The sequence below is a fragment of the Rhinolophus sinicus genome, chromosome 2, assembly GCF_057876585.1.
Source record: "Rhinolophus sinicus isolate RSI-liver-muscle chromosome 2, RSI-T2T, whole genome shotgun sequence".
In the NCBI taxonomy this organism is placed as follows: Eukaryota; Metazoa; Chordata; class Mammalia; order Chiroptera; family Rhinolophidae; genus Rhinolophus; species Rhinolophus sinicus.
In genome coordinates this window covers 104,449,159-104,464,681 of record NC_142502.1, presented here as the reverse complement: position 1 = coordinate 104,464,681, position 15,523 = coordinate 104,449,159, and the positions used below count along the sequence as shown (strand labels likewise).

The 15,523-nt window shown below is 39.6% G+C and overlaps 1 protein-coding gene across 2 annotated transcripts; it reads left to right on the top strand.

Annotated features, from left to right (window-relative positions):
• Window positions 1-3,244: 3,244 nt before the first annotated feature.
• Window positions 3,245-14,973, top strand: SNRPC (small nuclear ribonucleoprotein polypeptide C). Of its 2 annotated transcripts, XM_088795816.1 has the most exons (7): window positions 3,245-3,302; window positions 3,636-3,678; window positions 7,886-7,994; window positions 10,292-10,381; window positions 11,706-11,810; window positions 14,127-14,183; window positions 14,626-14,973. In XM_088795816.1, exons 1-7 carry the CDS (start codon window positions 3,295-3,297, stop codon window positions 14,748-14,750), a joined length of 537 nt encoding a protein of 178 aa, XP_088651942.1. In that variant the 5' UTR covers window positions 3,245-3,294; the 3' UTR covers window positions 14,751-14,973. The 2 variants fall into 2 exon arrangements, with proteins under 2 accessions (XP_088651942.1, XP_019594294.1); XM_019738735.3 differs by lacking the exon at window positions 14,127-14,183 and having other exon boundaries at window positions 3,260-3,302.
• Window positions 14,974-15,523: the final 550 nt, after the last annotated feature.

Below are 15,523 nucleotides of genomic sequence, written 5' to 3'. Positions count from 1 at the left end.
CTGCACAGAACAAGCCAGATGGCAATGTGAGAGGATGAGATCAATGTGAAAAGAGAACCAGACAAGAGGATGAGAGATGGAGAGTGAAAAAGGCTGAGTGACATTATTTGAAACCCTGGGTCAACCATACCCGAAGATAACTCTCCCTTAGATGTCTCAGCTTTCTGGGCCTCTACATGCTCAATTTGCCTAAGTTGGTTTTGTCACATGCAGCTCAAATAATTAGTTTTAATAAGTACCCTAAAGTAGGTTTTCCAGATATAGAAAAAACATTGCATGGGACATACTTCTATTGAAAATTATTAATTGTTTATCTGAAATTCAAGTTTAACTAGGCACCATGTATTTAGCGGGCAACTCTCCCCTACAAGGATATACAAGTGTACCAGAGCATGTGCCAAATCACATGACAAATGCAACACATGAGTCACTGCTGGAAGATCTCTTTTAGGAAGGAATAAAGTTAAGTAATTTAACTGGGTGGTTGAAAAATATTTTATATTAAAATAACCATAGACAATATATGAGCTGTAGCAATTAAAACAGTTGATAGATGCTGTTAAACAAAAATTTTAACTTCCACGGCTGAAAGTCTTTTTTTTTTAAAAGAAATGATTTATTAGGCCACTGCTAGCAAAAAAAGACCAATTGGGGAGCATGGAGTCTAAACCATGAGCAGCATGGCTAGATAGGAAAGACAACATGTCCTTAGTTGCAGAGTTGTGCAAGGTTTTTTATACATCAAGTAGTGGGGAGAAAGGTGTAACCTGTTTTGAAAGGATTTACGTTGGCTATAGACAAAGGGGACGGAGAAGGTGAAGCGGGACTAGTTCTGGTGTAGGGACCACGCAGTTTGCAGGGAAGATGTGTCCGCTCCTGTGGGTTAGCTGTGGGCAGCAGGTTGGCAAGTTCATTGTAAACAAGAAGCAGAGACTCCTGGGAATTGACAGAGCCTGGCTAGTCTCTCTTTTGCATAATGTTGGAAATAGCCACCTGGAAATTAATGCTATAGAACAGAAAGAGATTGTAATAAATGAGTTTGTAAATAAACGGCTTCTCAATGGCCTGGGACACTCATAGGAAAAGTGTGAAAAGCAATGCTTTACAAGATAACAGGGCCCATGCGTAGGATATGGGGGAGATACCTCTTGGAACTTGAAAGTCACCCTCAGAGTCCTGGAAAACAAAAACCACTTTAAGTATTTAAAACAGAGGAAATTTAATTCATAGAATTGGTTTATGTAGGTGTTGGCAGAGATAAAAACTTAAACAGAGAACAGTAAAATAGCCCAGAGATGAGCAATAGCAAGAAACTACTGCCACCCTTACACTGGAGGGGCAGAAGGATACATCTTGTTACAGGAACCCATGGGCTGGGAGTTGGAGCCAAGTAGGTAGGAGGAGACAGCCTACGGTTGGGGGATGGGGATGGATACCATGGCTTGGGGTGGGAATACTCTGGTTTTTTCCCTCAATCCCTCCAATCTCCAGAAGTGCCTCTGATTGATGGAGCCCAGCAACTCAGCCTGGAAACCAACCAGCACCGAAGTCCAGGCCATGCAGCCTTCATGGGGTCGGCCCCCCGCCCCCACCGCCATACTGAAAAAATCAGGGGAAAGGTGAGAAATGGATTTGAGGGCAAAACAGTCCCAGGATCAGCACAGAGAAATTAGGAAAAAAATCAAAACATAATCCACGAAAAATCAACTCAGGGTGCCTGCACAAAGGTAGGTTTCTAGAACTACAACATTTGCCCCCAAATGTCCTTTATGGCTGCTTTTTCCAAACTAGGATTTAACCCTGGGCCATTCACTACATCTTGTTGTTATATCTCTTAAAATATTTTAATTTAGGATACCTTTTTTTGACTTGGTGAAGGAAAGAGGCCAGTTGTCCTATAGGATGTCCCACCTTCTAAATCTGCTGCCTTTTTGCTTTCCTTTAGCTACATCCTCTGGCTTATTCTATAACCTTGATTAGACCCAAGTTAAACATTTTTGGTCAGTACACGTCATAGTTAACGGTGTCTACTTAATGTTGGCACCCCAGCAGGAGACACATAATATCTGACTGTCCTTAGCTTTAATAATGCCAAGATTTACCACTGTATTAGGGTGGCAAAAGCTTGATAACTTCGTTGTGCAGTTAACTTTCTTTTAGAACCAGGAATCTTTCTCCATTTTAAAGCTTAGTTTCCTCATATGAAATGTGAATAACAGGGTTATTGAATACATTAAATACATTAATGCATTTAGAGCAGCTAGGACATAGTAAACATTCAAATAAAGTCGCAATTATTATTTTGGTTGTAATTTCAGCATCAGAGAATGTGGAGCAGAAGAATCAAAAACTCCTCCTCTCCAGTTCCATTTCAGAGTCTGATATAATAGGCTAGAAGTTTAGCCTGTTTTCTAGAACAGGTTGTATCTATGGACAATTTACTTGTATCAATTTCTTCGTATGTAAAGATAACTACCATTTGTGGAGGGGGCTTAGTGTGTACAGACAGACACTGCACTAAACACTTTACGAGCATTTTCACATTTAATTCTTCCTTAATCTCAAGTAAGAATTATTACCTATTCTCCGTGGAGGAAACTGCGCAAGTAGCACCGCCAGACGTGGCGAGACGGGACTTGAAACTGGGGGTTCTGCACGCTCCTGGGGTTAATGAGACTTGCAAAACAGACACATAAAACGGCTTGCTCCTGGCTTTACTGCTTTAGGAAACCTATTATGTCTCAGTTGTCATCTCAGCAAGTTTTCTCTGAGTGTCTTATTTCAAGTTGAATTCTCTTTCCTACTTTCCTTTTCACCCCGCATAGCACTTGGCTCCATCTAACTACACATATTGACTTCATTATTCTGTCCTCCCCAACTCGAATGTCAACTCCACGAAGACAAGGATCTAGTCTGTCTTGTTCACTGCTGTCTTCTCAGCATTTACAGCGATGCCTGGCACATAACAGGTGATCGTTATTTATCGAAAGAATGAACAACACGCTTCCGGGAGCATCAGGAATCAAAATTACAGGGGCTTGAATTGAACCTCGTAGGGCCCCTCCGTAGCCCCAACCCCTTCCCGCCTTCGCGTGAGAGGATGGAAGGAAAAGCCCCGCCCCTCGCTCGGCGCTGGTCGCGGACGAAGCCGTCGCAGCGCCGCTCCGCACGCTGATTGGACGACGGGGGAGGTTCCGAAGTCGCGCTGGAGACCTCGTTCCGCGGCGTCGGCGCCTGCTGTGCGCGTCATTTCCGGCGGCGCGGAATCGAGTGGCCAACGTCCTGCGCAGCAACATGCCTAAGTGAGTGGGGCCCTGAATCTGGGGGTGTTCGCGGTCGCTGATTGTGACCCTGAGGGAACGGAGCGCGGGTTCTGGCTCCTGAGGTGCTAGGGAAGAGCGGGTCTGGGGAAGGAAGGGACACCAGGGGTTCTACCTACCCCTTTTAGCGTGTGATGGTCGACTCCATGTAGGGAAACAAAAAAGCCTGGTTTGTGTCAGGACGCTTTGTTTGAGGTCTATGAATCGTGACTAGGTCTTTTGTTTGTTTGTTTTACTTTGGATGAATAGCAATTCGGTGGGTGAGCATCTATTAACTGGTTGTCATCTCGTTTTCTTTACCTTCCACCTTTCCAGGTTTTATTGTGACTACTGCGATACATACCTCACTCATGACTCTGTAAGTAGTGTTTCGTTTCAGTTTCAAAAAACCTGATATGTAATAAATTAGTTTTTTTTTTAGATATAGGTTCGTGCTTTTCATCCTGCGGAGGTTTAAGCGGTATCGCTTGACGAAAATAATTTGGGGTGTTAATTTTTCTACCCTTCCTGTAACTGTCTTCATAATTTGAAGTGATTAGTCTTCAGAATTTGAAGTTATTACTCTTCCAACAGTCAGTGTTTTCAGTGGAGACCCAAGATAATAAAGCTTTAACAAGTTTGAAGATGAATTCCAGGAAAGTATCCTGAACCTCAAATACTTGATTGTGTCGAGGCACTCAAATATTTGATTGTTAAATTAGAAAGAAATGCCTAAATTTGAAACTGAGTTTTCAATTTGATTGAAAACTGCTTAACAAATGATAACAGCATCTAAGCTCGAATATTTACTGTGTGTCAGACAATATTCCAAATGTTTACATGTATTATTTTGTTTAATGCTCATGATAATCCTACGAGGTTAGTATTATCTCCATTTTACAGAGGAGGAAACTGAGGCAGAGTGTGAAATAACTGACAGGATGTTACAAACCAGTAAGTTGTGTGGAGCTGGAAGACGAGCCTGGGCAGTCTAACAGCAGCTTCTATACCAGCAGCTCTCAAAAGTTTTTGTCTCACGGTCCCTTTACTCTCTTAAAAATGACTGGGTTGCAAAAAAGAAAATTAGGTTATGTGGGTTATACCCATTAATATTAGCTGTATTTGAAATTAAAACTTAAAATTTATAAAGTACTCATTTAAGAGTAACAATAACAAACCTTTTACTTGTAACAAATAGTATTTTAAAAGTGAAAAATAAGATCTAACAAGCTCAAAAAACAGTTAGTTCTCACAGATATATGGAAAAGCTGGATTGTACTATATCAACTTACAACTATGCAATGTAGGAATTAGAATATACAGCTAATCCTGCTTTAAAAACTAAAACCTTAGCAAATATAAATCAGCTTTTGAGGTTAAAAAAAGAAGTGAAAAATAGCTGCTTTCAAAAAAAAAAGAGTTTAGTGTCAGAAATGTTTTAACGTTAGCATTGTTTTAACATTTTTGCAAATCTCTATAATGTCTGACTTAATGAAAGACAGCTGGATTTTCATCTTCTGCATTGTTTGTTACACTATGTTTTGGTTGAGGTATATAAAGAATCCAGCCTCACATAGATATGGAGTTGAAGAAAAAGAGGAGTACTTTAATAGCCTTTTTAGATCATTGTAGGTGTTCTTTAATACTTTACATTTCTTCATCAGACTCCACACATGGTTAGTTACAGTGTAGAATCTGAAACCACATCAAACTTCCCACACTTGTTTACATTACAGTTCACTGGTCTCTCTTGCACTTTGAGTGGATCTTTTACCACGTGATTTTGTAACGTGTTGTGCCCATTTGGAGAAATGGCCAAACTGGTTCACTCAGTTATGCAGATCTTCCAAGTGTGGACACATTTGATTATATAATGTGAAATTGGCCTTCGTTAATGTCACAACCTAATTAGAAATGGCTTTTAAGTATTCAGAAATTTACAAGCTCCTGGTGGCAGACAAAGTTTTCTAAAATTCTAATTTTTGTTTGAAAGGTCAAATTTCAAACACTACCAATTGCTTTCCTTGAAATAACAGGCTCCAATTATTTACTTTTGAGAAGTCTGAAAAACCAGTTTGTTTCTCAGTCGTTCTTTCAAATAAAAACGGTGTTCTGTCAAAGAGACAACTGGGAGAATTCACAGTTGAACAGTTTGCTTGGCTGCTTTTCTTTGAAATAGCATATTTTGACATGCAGCAGAAGTGCTTCGTACATACTTCCCATTTTCCCCCCTAGAATATGAAAAAGACAAGAACTCAGGGTTGAGATTTAACGAAATCAATAATTTTACTGCTTCATCAAGGACAGTCTGAGTGGAACTGGCTCTTTTCCCCCCGCGAGGGCATGATATTGAAAATACAGTGATTACTGATGCACTGAGTTCCTGTTCCCTTGATTCTTTCCAAAGAGCCAGGAGTTTGGCATCAGGAGGGCAAATGTCAATACAGTGAAACAGGAAAGTAATGTCTTATGTGATGTCTGAGTATTACTATGAACTTACTGTGACCTTGCAGACCCCCTGAAGGGTGGGTCTGAGACACCCTTAGGTGTCTGTGAGCCACACCTTGAGAACTGCAGCTGTATCCTTGCTGCCTTTGCAGAAACCTGATTAAATCAGAACTCATGTCTTGCATAGGAGCTGCAAGAACTTAACCAATGATTTCTCTGTTACTTCATTCCGAAATCTTTCTAACACATGGTCAGATGTAGTTCAGCAATAATAGATGGGTGGAACTTGTAAGTAAGGTGATTCATCCTGAAGAAATAATAGTTCTGAATATTATTAAATAGTTCTGAACAAATAATCTGAAGATTGTCCTGGAAGAGACTCTTTCAGTAAGTTGGTATTGGTGGTAGCTGGCCTATAAGTCTGCAGTCATTTTTGTTTTGTTTTGATCCCTATCCCCCTCTCTGTAAGTCATTTGGAGAGTCTTAATTTTCTGAAATCATTAGTGAAGGGGCTATGCCTTTCTACCCCTTTTCAGCACTGTATTTTCATATACCCATTTATCTTGCTAATGCCAGAATTCAGAGAATTGAAAAGTATCTCCGTAATAACTTCAGGAGAAACATCAGGAACCCTTGCAATACTGTTATTCTAACATGATATTTTGAGAAAATAGTATGAAATTTCCATGGTGATTGAGGTAGTTCCCTTGGTGGAGTTTGAAATGTATAAAACATTCAGTGTTGTATATGTAACTTTGAAACTGTTCCTGGTTCTCAGGGATGATTTTGTTTTTAGGCTTGAGGCATCATTGTTGTAAGCATAGTATAAGCAGTGGCTTGGGAGCTAGGGAACAATATTTTGAAACGTGGACCGCTCACATGACGTTGGTCAGATCTGCTGCCTCTGATGCAATCACGTGCAGAGAGGCTGTACCAGTAGAGGGTGGTTAGGCAGCTTTGGGGATGAGGTCCGGACTCCAAGCCTGGGTCTGCTGCTTACCAGCTGTGTGTTTTGAGACAAGTCTTTAAGCATGAGTAGGATGTGATTTGTTTCATCAACTTTATTGAATTTTAATTTATGTTCAATTACATGCTCACTTTTTAAGTGTGCAGTTTGATGACTTGTCAGATGATTACAACTTGACGTATACATCAAGGTATAGAATATTTTCATCACCTCAGAAAGTTCCCCTGTGTTCCTTCGCAGCCAGTCCTTTACACCCCTGGCCACAGCTGATCTGGTTTTTATTACTAAAGATCAGTATTACTAGTTTAAAACTTCATATGAATGGAATCTTTTAGTATATACTCTGCTTATGTCTGATTTCTTTTGCTCAGCACGTTTCTGAGATGGGTCCATATTGCATGTATCAGTGATTCATTCTTGCTAGTATTCCATTATACTGTGCACATGTGGTTTTTATGAAGATTAAGACACTGCTTGTAAAGTACATAACATGGTGTCTGGCATGTAGTGAGTGTTAAATAAACTTTTAACTTCAAGGAAGCAAAAGGTTAAATGTGTGGAGTTTATATTATGTCGATTTTACCCAATAACGCTGTTAAAGAATAAAGGAAAACAGGTCTACATGTGATTCACCTACAGTCTCTATTCTAGACCCGTAATCACTTAAAAGAACATATTCTCGTAGACAGTGTTATTTAAATGAATGTAAGCTATATTATTTTGCCACAGAATAACCTAAGACAGGGTATTAAAATGGTGGTGTCTTAGATCAGGGGCTTGCAAACTTTTTCTTAACGTGCCAGATGGTGGTTATTTAGGTTTGTGGACCATACGGTCTTCGTTGCAATTACTCAATTCTGTTGTTGTAGAGAGAAGACGTGGACAATACGTAAACAAATGAATGTGGCTGTGCTCCAATAGTTTTTTTTTTTTTTTTTACAAAATCAGGCGCTGGTCCATAGGCCATATTATGCTGACTCCTGGTTTACATAATAAATAGTGTAGATAAATTACCTTAGTACATTGTTGGATAATTTTTGTAAGTGATGGCATTAGCACCCAGCTAAAGCTGCTAAAGGTAGCCAAGCCACCTACATAAAGGTAAAGCTTTATATATTTTCTAGTTTGGGAAATTTGTTTCTGTGACTGATGCGACCTTGTTGTTTTACAGCCATCTGTGAGAAAGACACACTGCAGTGGCAGGAAACACAAAGAGAATGTGAAAGACTACTATCAGAAGTGGATGGAAGAGCAGGCTCAGAGCCTGATTGACAAAACAAGTACGTGGCGGCTCTTGTTCTGATGTGGGAGAATGGGCCCATTCTTTCTTATCCCTGTCTCTCTGTTGTTTCTCACAGAAGCAACTCATTCTGAATGATAAATAGGAGCTTTCTGATATGTTGAATGAAAGAAGTGGAAGGTCATTGGTTTCCCAGGGATATAGGAACGCATTAATATTAATTGTCGAGGTTAGAGCCATTGGGTATTGGTTAGACTGGGAAGTGGGGCAGAGAGGAATGAATTGCCTGGTAGGTCTTTATTGACGTGGACCAGATTTTGTAGCAAATTTGTATAAAACCTCCTTTGTGGTGATCATAGGTTTTTAGAACTGGTTTCCTGTTATAATAGGAAAAGATGGGGGGAGGGGTTTATAGTTCTCTTCAAAGAGTTTGAGAGACTAAGTTTCTTATTCTTTGTAGTTCTGACAAAGGTAATTAGTCAGAAGGGAAGTGACTGATGTGACAAAGTTGTCTGAGTGTGTTTTGGGCCCCTGTCCTACAGGCCGTAATCTTTTTGTTTAATTAGGAACATCTTTGTCGTTCAGGCTAGTTGGTTCCAAGGCACTGGCAGGAGATGTGGCATTTCTACGTTAGATCATTCTGGTGTATTTGAAACGTGGCCTTTCTTAATTATTCATTGTACTTAGTTGGCAGGCCAGTGTGGACTTCGATTGTGATGTAATTAAAAAAAAACTATGATGGAAAATTTCAAACACAGTAGAAAGACATGTCTAATGAATGAACGTCCCATGGCTGTGCACCTCCCTGCCCCACCGCCATTCCCCAGCACCCAGCTGTAGCAGTCTTGTTTCATTTCCACCATGGTTTTCAGACTTAGCACTACTGACATTGGGGTTGGGTGAGGCTTTGTTATGGGGGCTGTCCTGTGCATTACAGGCAGTTCTGCAGCAGCCCTGGCATCAGCTCACTAGAGGTAAGTGTCAGTTCCCAGCTGTGACAACTGAAAATGTCTCCAACATTGCCTAGTAGTTCCCCAAGAGCGCAAAATTGCCACTGGTTGAGAACCACTCAATACCTTCATCTCCTTCCTTTGTCCCTCCTGGATTTTTAAGGAGCAAATCTCAGACATTGTCCCATTTTCTTTGAAAAATTAATTATAATGTAATCTTTTTTCTCTGTTTGAAAAGATATTAGAAATTTCTTGGCATTAAAGGTTAGCATTATATTCGCTTATTTTTCTGTATGCACAGAAGAATTTATTTAGGATGAGTAAACGTTTTTGATGGAGGACTTTTGGAGGCGAGGAGGCAAGCCCTCTGGGATGCAATTCATGATGTCCGTGATTATGGTGACATTGAGTCAGTCTGCTGCTGATCTGGTGGCTTAGCCACTCCCTCCTCAGTCTCTACAACTTGTCCCGTCACATGGTGTGGAGGTGCCTTACTTGGATATGAGCTGTTGTAGAGCACAGGCTCCGTTCAGAGGCTGTCCATAAACCTCCACTCTAGGTCATTTTTCTGGATCTGGTCCTCGTGAATTATCAGTGATTTACTTGAATAATTTGACCCCCTTTGCACTGGTGGGGGTGGAGTGGGATGGGGGTGGGTGCCTGGATTGCAGACCGCACTGAATTGGGAAAGGCTTACATTCAGGAATAGACTTTATGAGTGTATTTTAGTATTTACTTGTGACTCCTTTTACAAGCCAAATATAAATGATCTTCAGTTTCTTTTGTGCTTCTTATTGTCTGAAATAAAAATTTAAAGTTGATTGTATTAGACGTTTTTTAAGATCATAATCTCTTTCAGGTCAGGCTCTTGCTTTGAAATCTTTGTTTCTTTCATGTCACTTATCTCAGTGCATTAATTTAAAAACTGGTAAACCAAATGGTATATATTGTTTTGACTCAGCCTATATAGGAATGATTGAAATTTATAAAGCCTGTTTTTTAGACAGGCATTACGTATTTTCAAACAAAACTATGAATGGCTTGAATTGATTATAAACCACATCTGCAGATTAAAGATGACCGCTTCTCTTTGGTAAGACATTGATAGATGGGAGGTTTTCACTCCAGTCTCCAATAGTTAATTCAGCCATAGAAATGCTGACTAAATAAAAACAGGTTAAAAAACCCAAATCTGTAAACCAATTAGTTGCTGTTTTAACTGGTGGGTATCTAAAGTTGATTTAAAAACTAGAAGCCATGATTTAGTAATCTTAGATGGTTACTTTTTAAAGTGAAGTAATTGTGACCGTTAAAGATTTAAAAGAAAGTGGTTATGGGCTGTTGAATTCTTATTCACCGTGTGTTGTTTTTTTCTTACTTTTTAAAGCCGCAGCATTTCAGCAAGGAAAGATACCTCCTACTCCATTCTCTGCTCCTCCTCCTGCGGGGGCAATGATCCCACCTCCCCCCAGCCTCCGTAAGTTTCTAAAGTTTTTATCTCAAGGGGTGTAAGTGGGTAGATTAAACTTTGATCTTGTTAGATTATGTCACAGTGGGCTTTCAGATGCTCATTGAATGACTATGTAGATGGTGACAGAAAACATCTTCAGTGGTATAATTTCTGAAATAGCTTTAGTTACCTTCTGATTGCATTATTACTAAGATATCGTATGTGTGGCATCCCAAGTGGGTCTGAGACAGACTCAATGGAAAGCTCAGAATGTACTGTGATTAGATGCGCTAGTCTATGAAGCAGTATTGCCGAGTACATTAAATTATTTACTGCTAAGAACACAACACTAGAGGATTGAAGTAGCTAAACTTCTCAGTCTTTCCATTTTCTAACCCACCTAACACTTTTTTTTACACACACACACACACACACACACACACACACACCTGTGAAAGACAAGAATGGTATAGTACAAAGTGGACTGGTTCAAAGGCCTCTTCGGGAAGGTTTATTGTTTCTGCATGACAGACAGGAGGAAATTGAGTAACTAGGCCATGGTGCTTTTGCTCTTCTGTCGGGTTTAGATTGAAGCTGAACTCAGAGGCCTAAACTCAGCCCTGTAAGTAATCACGGATATAAACACACAGAAGTAAGAGGCTGTTTATATAGTTGCACACTAGTGCAGGTGGATCCCTAAGAGCCCACCAAACCCTTGGGCTCCCACCATCCTGGGACCTGGCCAGGCGTCAGCTCACAGCAGCTCTCAGATCACCTCTCTCCTACTCCATCCTGACTGGCTGGCCCTCACTTCCATTATTTTCAATAGTAGAATGGTCTATGGTATGAATGTACCATAATTAATCTCATCATTTTCTTGTTGTTGGACATGCAAGTTGTTTCAAATTGTTGCTATTGTCAGTGATACTGTTAGGAATAGCTCTGCATATACATGTTTGTATTTTCAAACAACTTTTTAAACCTGAGTTTTGATTTTTTTCAAAAATCTGAAATTAGGTACTTGTGGCTTAAGTTCACCAGCTTTTTATCAGGAGCTCTACAGAAGATATGATACCCCCTTTAAAAAGTTAAAAATCTTTTTTTTTTTTTTTTTTAACCTGGGGAACCTGACTTCATTTTATACTCCTGCTTAGGTAGGCTTGTTCCTGCTTTTCAGTCATAAAGTTTTGTGGCATGCTGACTTTTGTGGATCCACTGTTATAAAAGAGACCGTCGGAAATCTATTGTTATAGAATTTGGACCAGATCATGAAGCCCTACTAGTTTCATTAAGAAGATAAAATGTTAATGTATAAGCATATCTTAACTTCAGGCAACATTCTTTACTTTAGCTGGTCCTCCTCGCCCAGGTATGATGCCAGCACCCCACATGGGAGGCCCTCCCATGATGCCAATGATGGGCCCTCCTCCTCCTGGGATGATGCCTGTGGGACCTGGTAAGTTTGAATCTCCCAGAATGCTCCATTGTGAGTGAGTTCTCCATTTATATGGAATTCTTAGCCATCTAAATGTAGTTTTGCAACAAATTAAATTTGGTGAATCTGTAATGAGAAAGAAAAAGAAATATTTGGTTTATCAGTATAATTGAATGCTATCCAAAGACATTGTGCTACTGAAAGCGGATACGGCTGCCCCTTTTTCTCTTCTTCTCCCTCCCTCCTATTTCCTTAGGTCCTCCTGACTTTCAGCCATTAATAATGAAGAGGAAGGTAGATGAGTGTGTTCCGCTGGGGAGATTAAGGGAAGGGTAGATATGAGTATATACCTGTGCTGCTACCTTTCTCAGTTGTGATTTGGAGCAGAGCTACCTATTCATTCTGGTTTAATCTTGGAGGTTAGCTAGCTCAAATTAGTATGGAAAAGGCCTTAGGCCTGGTAGTGGTCTTTTATTCAGGAAGGGGGAAAAACTTACACCCAAACATTTTATTTTAACATAAACATAAATGTACATTAATTTGCAAATTTTTCTGCTGCGTGGTCAGGGTCTTTAGAACAAGTCTACTAATTAGAACACTGTATTTCTTGCAAAAAATCAATAAGCCGTACCCGTAATACATCCTCTACCAACTTGAGTTTCATTTTCTGTGAAGTGGTTAGGGACCTTGTGAGGCAATCTAGTTTCAGCCTTTTATGATCCACTCACCTACCAAATATGTGAGTGCTTTTGGGGATGATTTGCCTGAGTATTGCTAAGTAGCAACTTAGTTTTCATAGAAACAGGTTGTGGTTTTTTTTTTCATATTTTAATGGGTTTGCAGAGTAGTTATGTAATTAAATACAAGTGTTGCAAGAAGCCTACAACTCAACTGGTAAGACAAGGTACAAAGGTATAATAGAGCTTCCTGGCTAGAAGCATTCAGTGTGCTTGCTGTGGGTATCTTTAGAGGGATGGGAGAGTATATAGCTGAAAAGAGTTCCTGCCTTACTGGCTTGTGAACCCAAAACACAATCAGAGTGGCTTCTTTTGCCTTCTTAAGTCCACCACTAATTTAGATTCCTTGAGGGGTTAGGGATATGGTGAACCGGGAATGCATGACTCATCTAAAGAAGGCTTCTAGAACTCAGTTCAGCCTATGAGAATGCAGGTTGGTGTTGCCAGTTCTCCTGAGTATTTTGTTCTTGTTATTTTTACCAGGATAAAATAATAAGATTGTGGGGTTTGCATTTAAATAATTGAGTAGTTGGGGGTGGGCATGGTTAAGAATGGGTGGGGATAAAACTGGTCCTGGGTGGATAATTGTTGAAGCTGGTTGATGGGTACATGGATGTTTATTATACTCTTCCCATTGTCTGTGTTTGGGCATTTTATTATGAAAAGTTGAAAGAGAAATCTAGATTTAACTTATTAGTAATTAGACTTATTAATTGCCAATGTTGGCAAAACTGATTAAAATTAAATGCGCTGTGGAGACCAAAGAAAACAAGTTTTCGGGTGCCTCATTTTCAATCTGGTCTAGATTAGTTTCCTCTAACAAACGCTGAATACAGGTTATGTTATGGTGTGTTTTTAAATAAAGTATTTAGTGTTATTCTCTGTTCCTGTTGAAAGTAATCTTAAAAAATAAAATTCTGTACCTGTTGGATTTTGTGTCTGCACATACTCGTGTTTTCCTTTTTGTGATAAGGCTGTATTCAGCTTTGAATATACCAAGGGTGCCAAAAGCGTGTATACGTATTTTAAGAAAGGAAAAAATTATTGAAATTATGCTGATGGTAACCACTTTGAGCACCTGTTGTAACTGCAGAAGTCAAACGTGACTTGTATTCATCTTTTGTTATCAGTACATGTTATTACAATTTTAATACAGTTTTCCTTTCTTAAAATTGTATGCATTTTTTGGGCACCCTCTGTAGTTTTCTTGAACTATTTATAGAAGCCTTTAATCAAAATGATTTAGTTAAAAATAAATAGGTAAAATTTGATATTTAAAAAGAAGATACATGACATGAAAATTATGAGACATGATAATAAAATGAATATCCGTGAACCCACCACCTAGCTGCGGGTGTAGAAAGAACGTTACCAACTCCATGAAGCTGCCCATGTCCCTCCCTAACCTCCACCTCTCTGCTTGCCCTCCCTTCCCTGGCTCATTTGTTTGGCTGGTATATTGATGTGATACTTTAAAAAATTCATTAATAGTTTCTAAAGTGCGTCGGAAAAATCCGACTTGTGTGTGTGTGCTAATTGTTATAAATCACATTATTGCCTATTATTTTTCTTGACTTGAGCTAAGTATGGTTACTAACAGGTTCTCAGCATGGGCCTCCTGCTCACCTTTCCTACAGCTCCGAACAAACGCTTAGTGGTAAGATTGTCCTCTGTGCCTGTGTACATCCATGAACTAGCTCCTGGTTATATGGTGCATAGAACTGATTACAAGAGCTGACTGAATATTGTGGGGCTTAGTTGTGAATTTCCCTAAGAAAAAAGGCCAGTTTAGGGAACTAGTGTCCCTGGTGGTTTCTGAAAAGCAGTCTAATAATAGTTTCCCCCTTCCTATCATTAGATTATGATTTCCGTACAGTTCTTGTGTTGACTTTTTTTGTTTTTTGTTTGAGAATGTCTAAGTAATTTAAAGATGTGATGAATTTGTTGCATTTCTTCTGTCAAGTATGTCTTTTTTCCAGCATTTTGCAGGGGGGGCTACTTTTTTTGTCTTTAATTGAAGTCCCACCAAGCTCTCTCAAATATTTCATAAGTATTTTCTGACTCTTTTTTCCCCCCCTTTTTTTTGTTTTGTCCTGCAGCTCCTGGAATGAGGCCGCCCATGGGAGGCCACATGCCAATGATGCCAGGGCCCCCAATGATGAGACCTCCCGCCCGTCCCATGATGGTACCCACTCGGCCAGGAATGACTCGACCAGACAGATAAGGAAAGAGGGGAGCCTCTTTCTAACAGTTCTATATAACTTGTTCTGTTTCGCCAGGAGATCATGGTGCTGGGACTCTGGGTGTTGCCTAATAGCATGACAAGACTTGCTGCCCCTTTCCTATCAAAGAGAATAGTTTCGGAAGGGTGTGGTGGGACAAAAAAAGCAATTTTCATTTGTATTGTGAAATGTGAAAATAAAATTGTCAACTCTTTTAGTTAAAAACGTGTTCATTTTTTTCTCCCCACTGAATTTTTTGTGTATTTTAAAGGAGATGAAGCATTTCCGTTATGTTTCGCTAGATCATTCTCTCTTCAGCATGTCCTCTGCATGACATTCTTTTTCCTTAGCTATAGAGTGGGTCCCTTTGGGCACCCTGCCTTTATTTAGTAAACTTCTCTTGTGCAAGACTTTGGTAAATCTAATACTTGTAGAGCTTTTGTTGATTAAGTAAACAGCACAGTTGGTTAATATTTCACATGAATAATACTTTGTGTAGTAAGTGGAAAATTTTAAGCCTTTTATGCTGAATTAGGAAAAAAGACTTCACAATGCGTGCATGTCAGCTAAGAATCGCAAGAATTGCCTTAACCTCAGCTTCTCCTTTCAGCTCCTCTTTTTCTTGGACTTCAAATAGAAAGCTTTCTAATAGCAATGGTAAAATTATTCAGATTTCCACGGTACAGAAGATTTGTTCAGAATATTTGTTACATCACCAGTCTATAAAAGTAGGATATTTGCAGGGAAGCCTCTAGAAAGTAAGCTGTTGGAACTG

Coding starts and splice junctions, on each gene's coding strand:
- SNRPC (XM_088795816.1), top strand. Junction 11,811..14,126: donor GATGATGCCTGTGGGACCTG/GTAAGTTTGAAT, acceptor GGTTACTAACAG/GTTCTCAGCATGGGCCTCCT. Junction 14,184..14,625: donor CTCCGAACAAACGCTTAGTG/GTAAGATTGTCC, acceptor TTTGTCCTGCAG/CTCCTGGAATGAGGCCGCCC.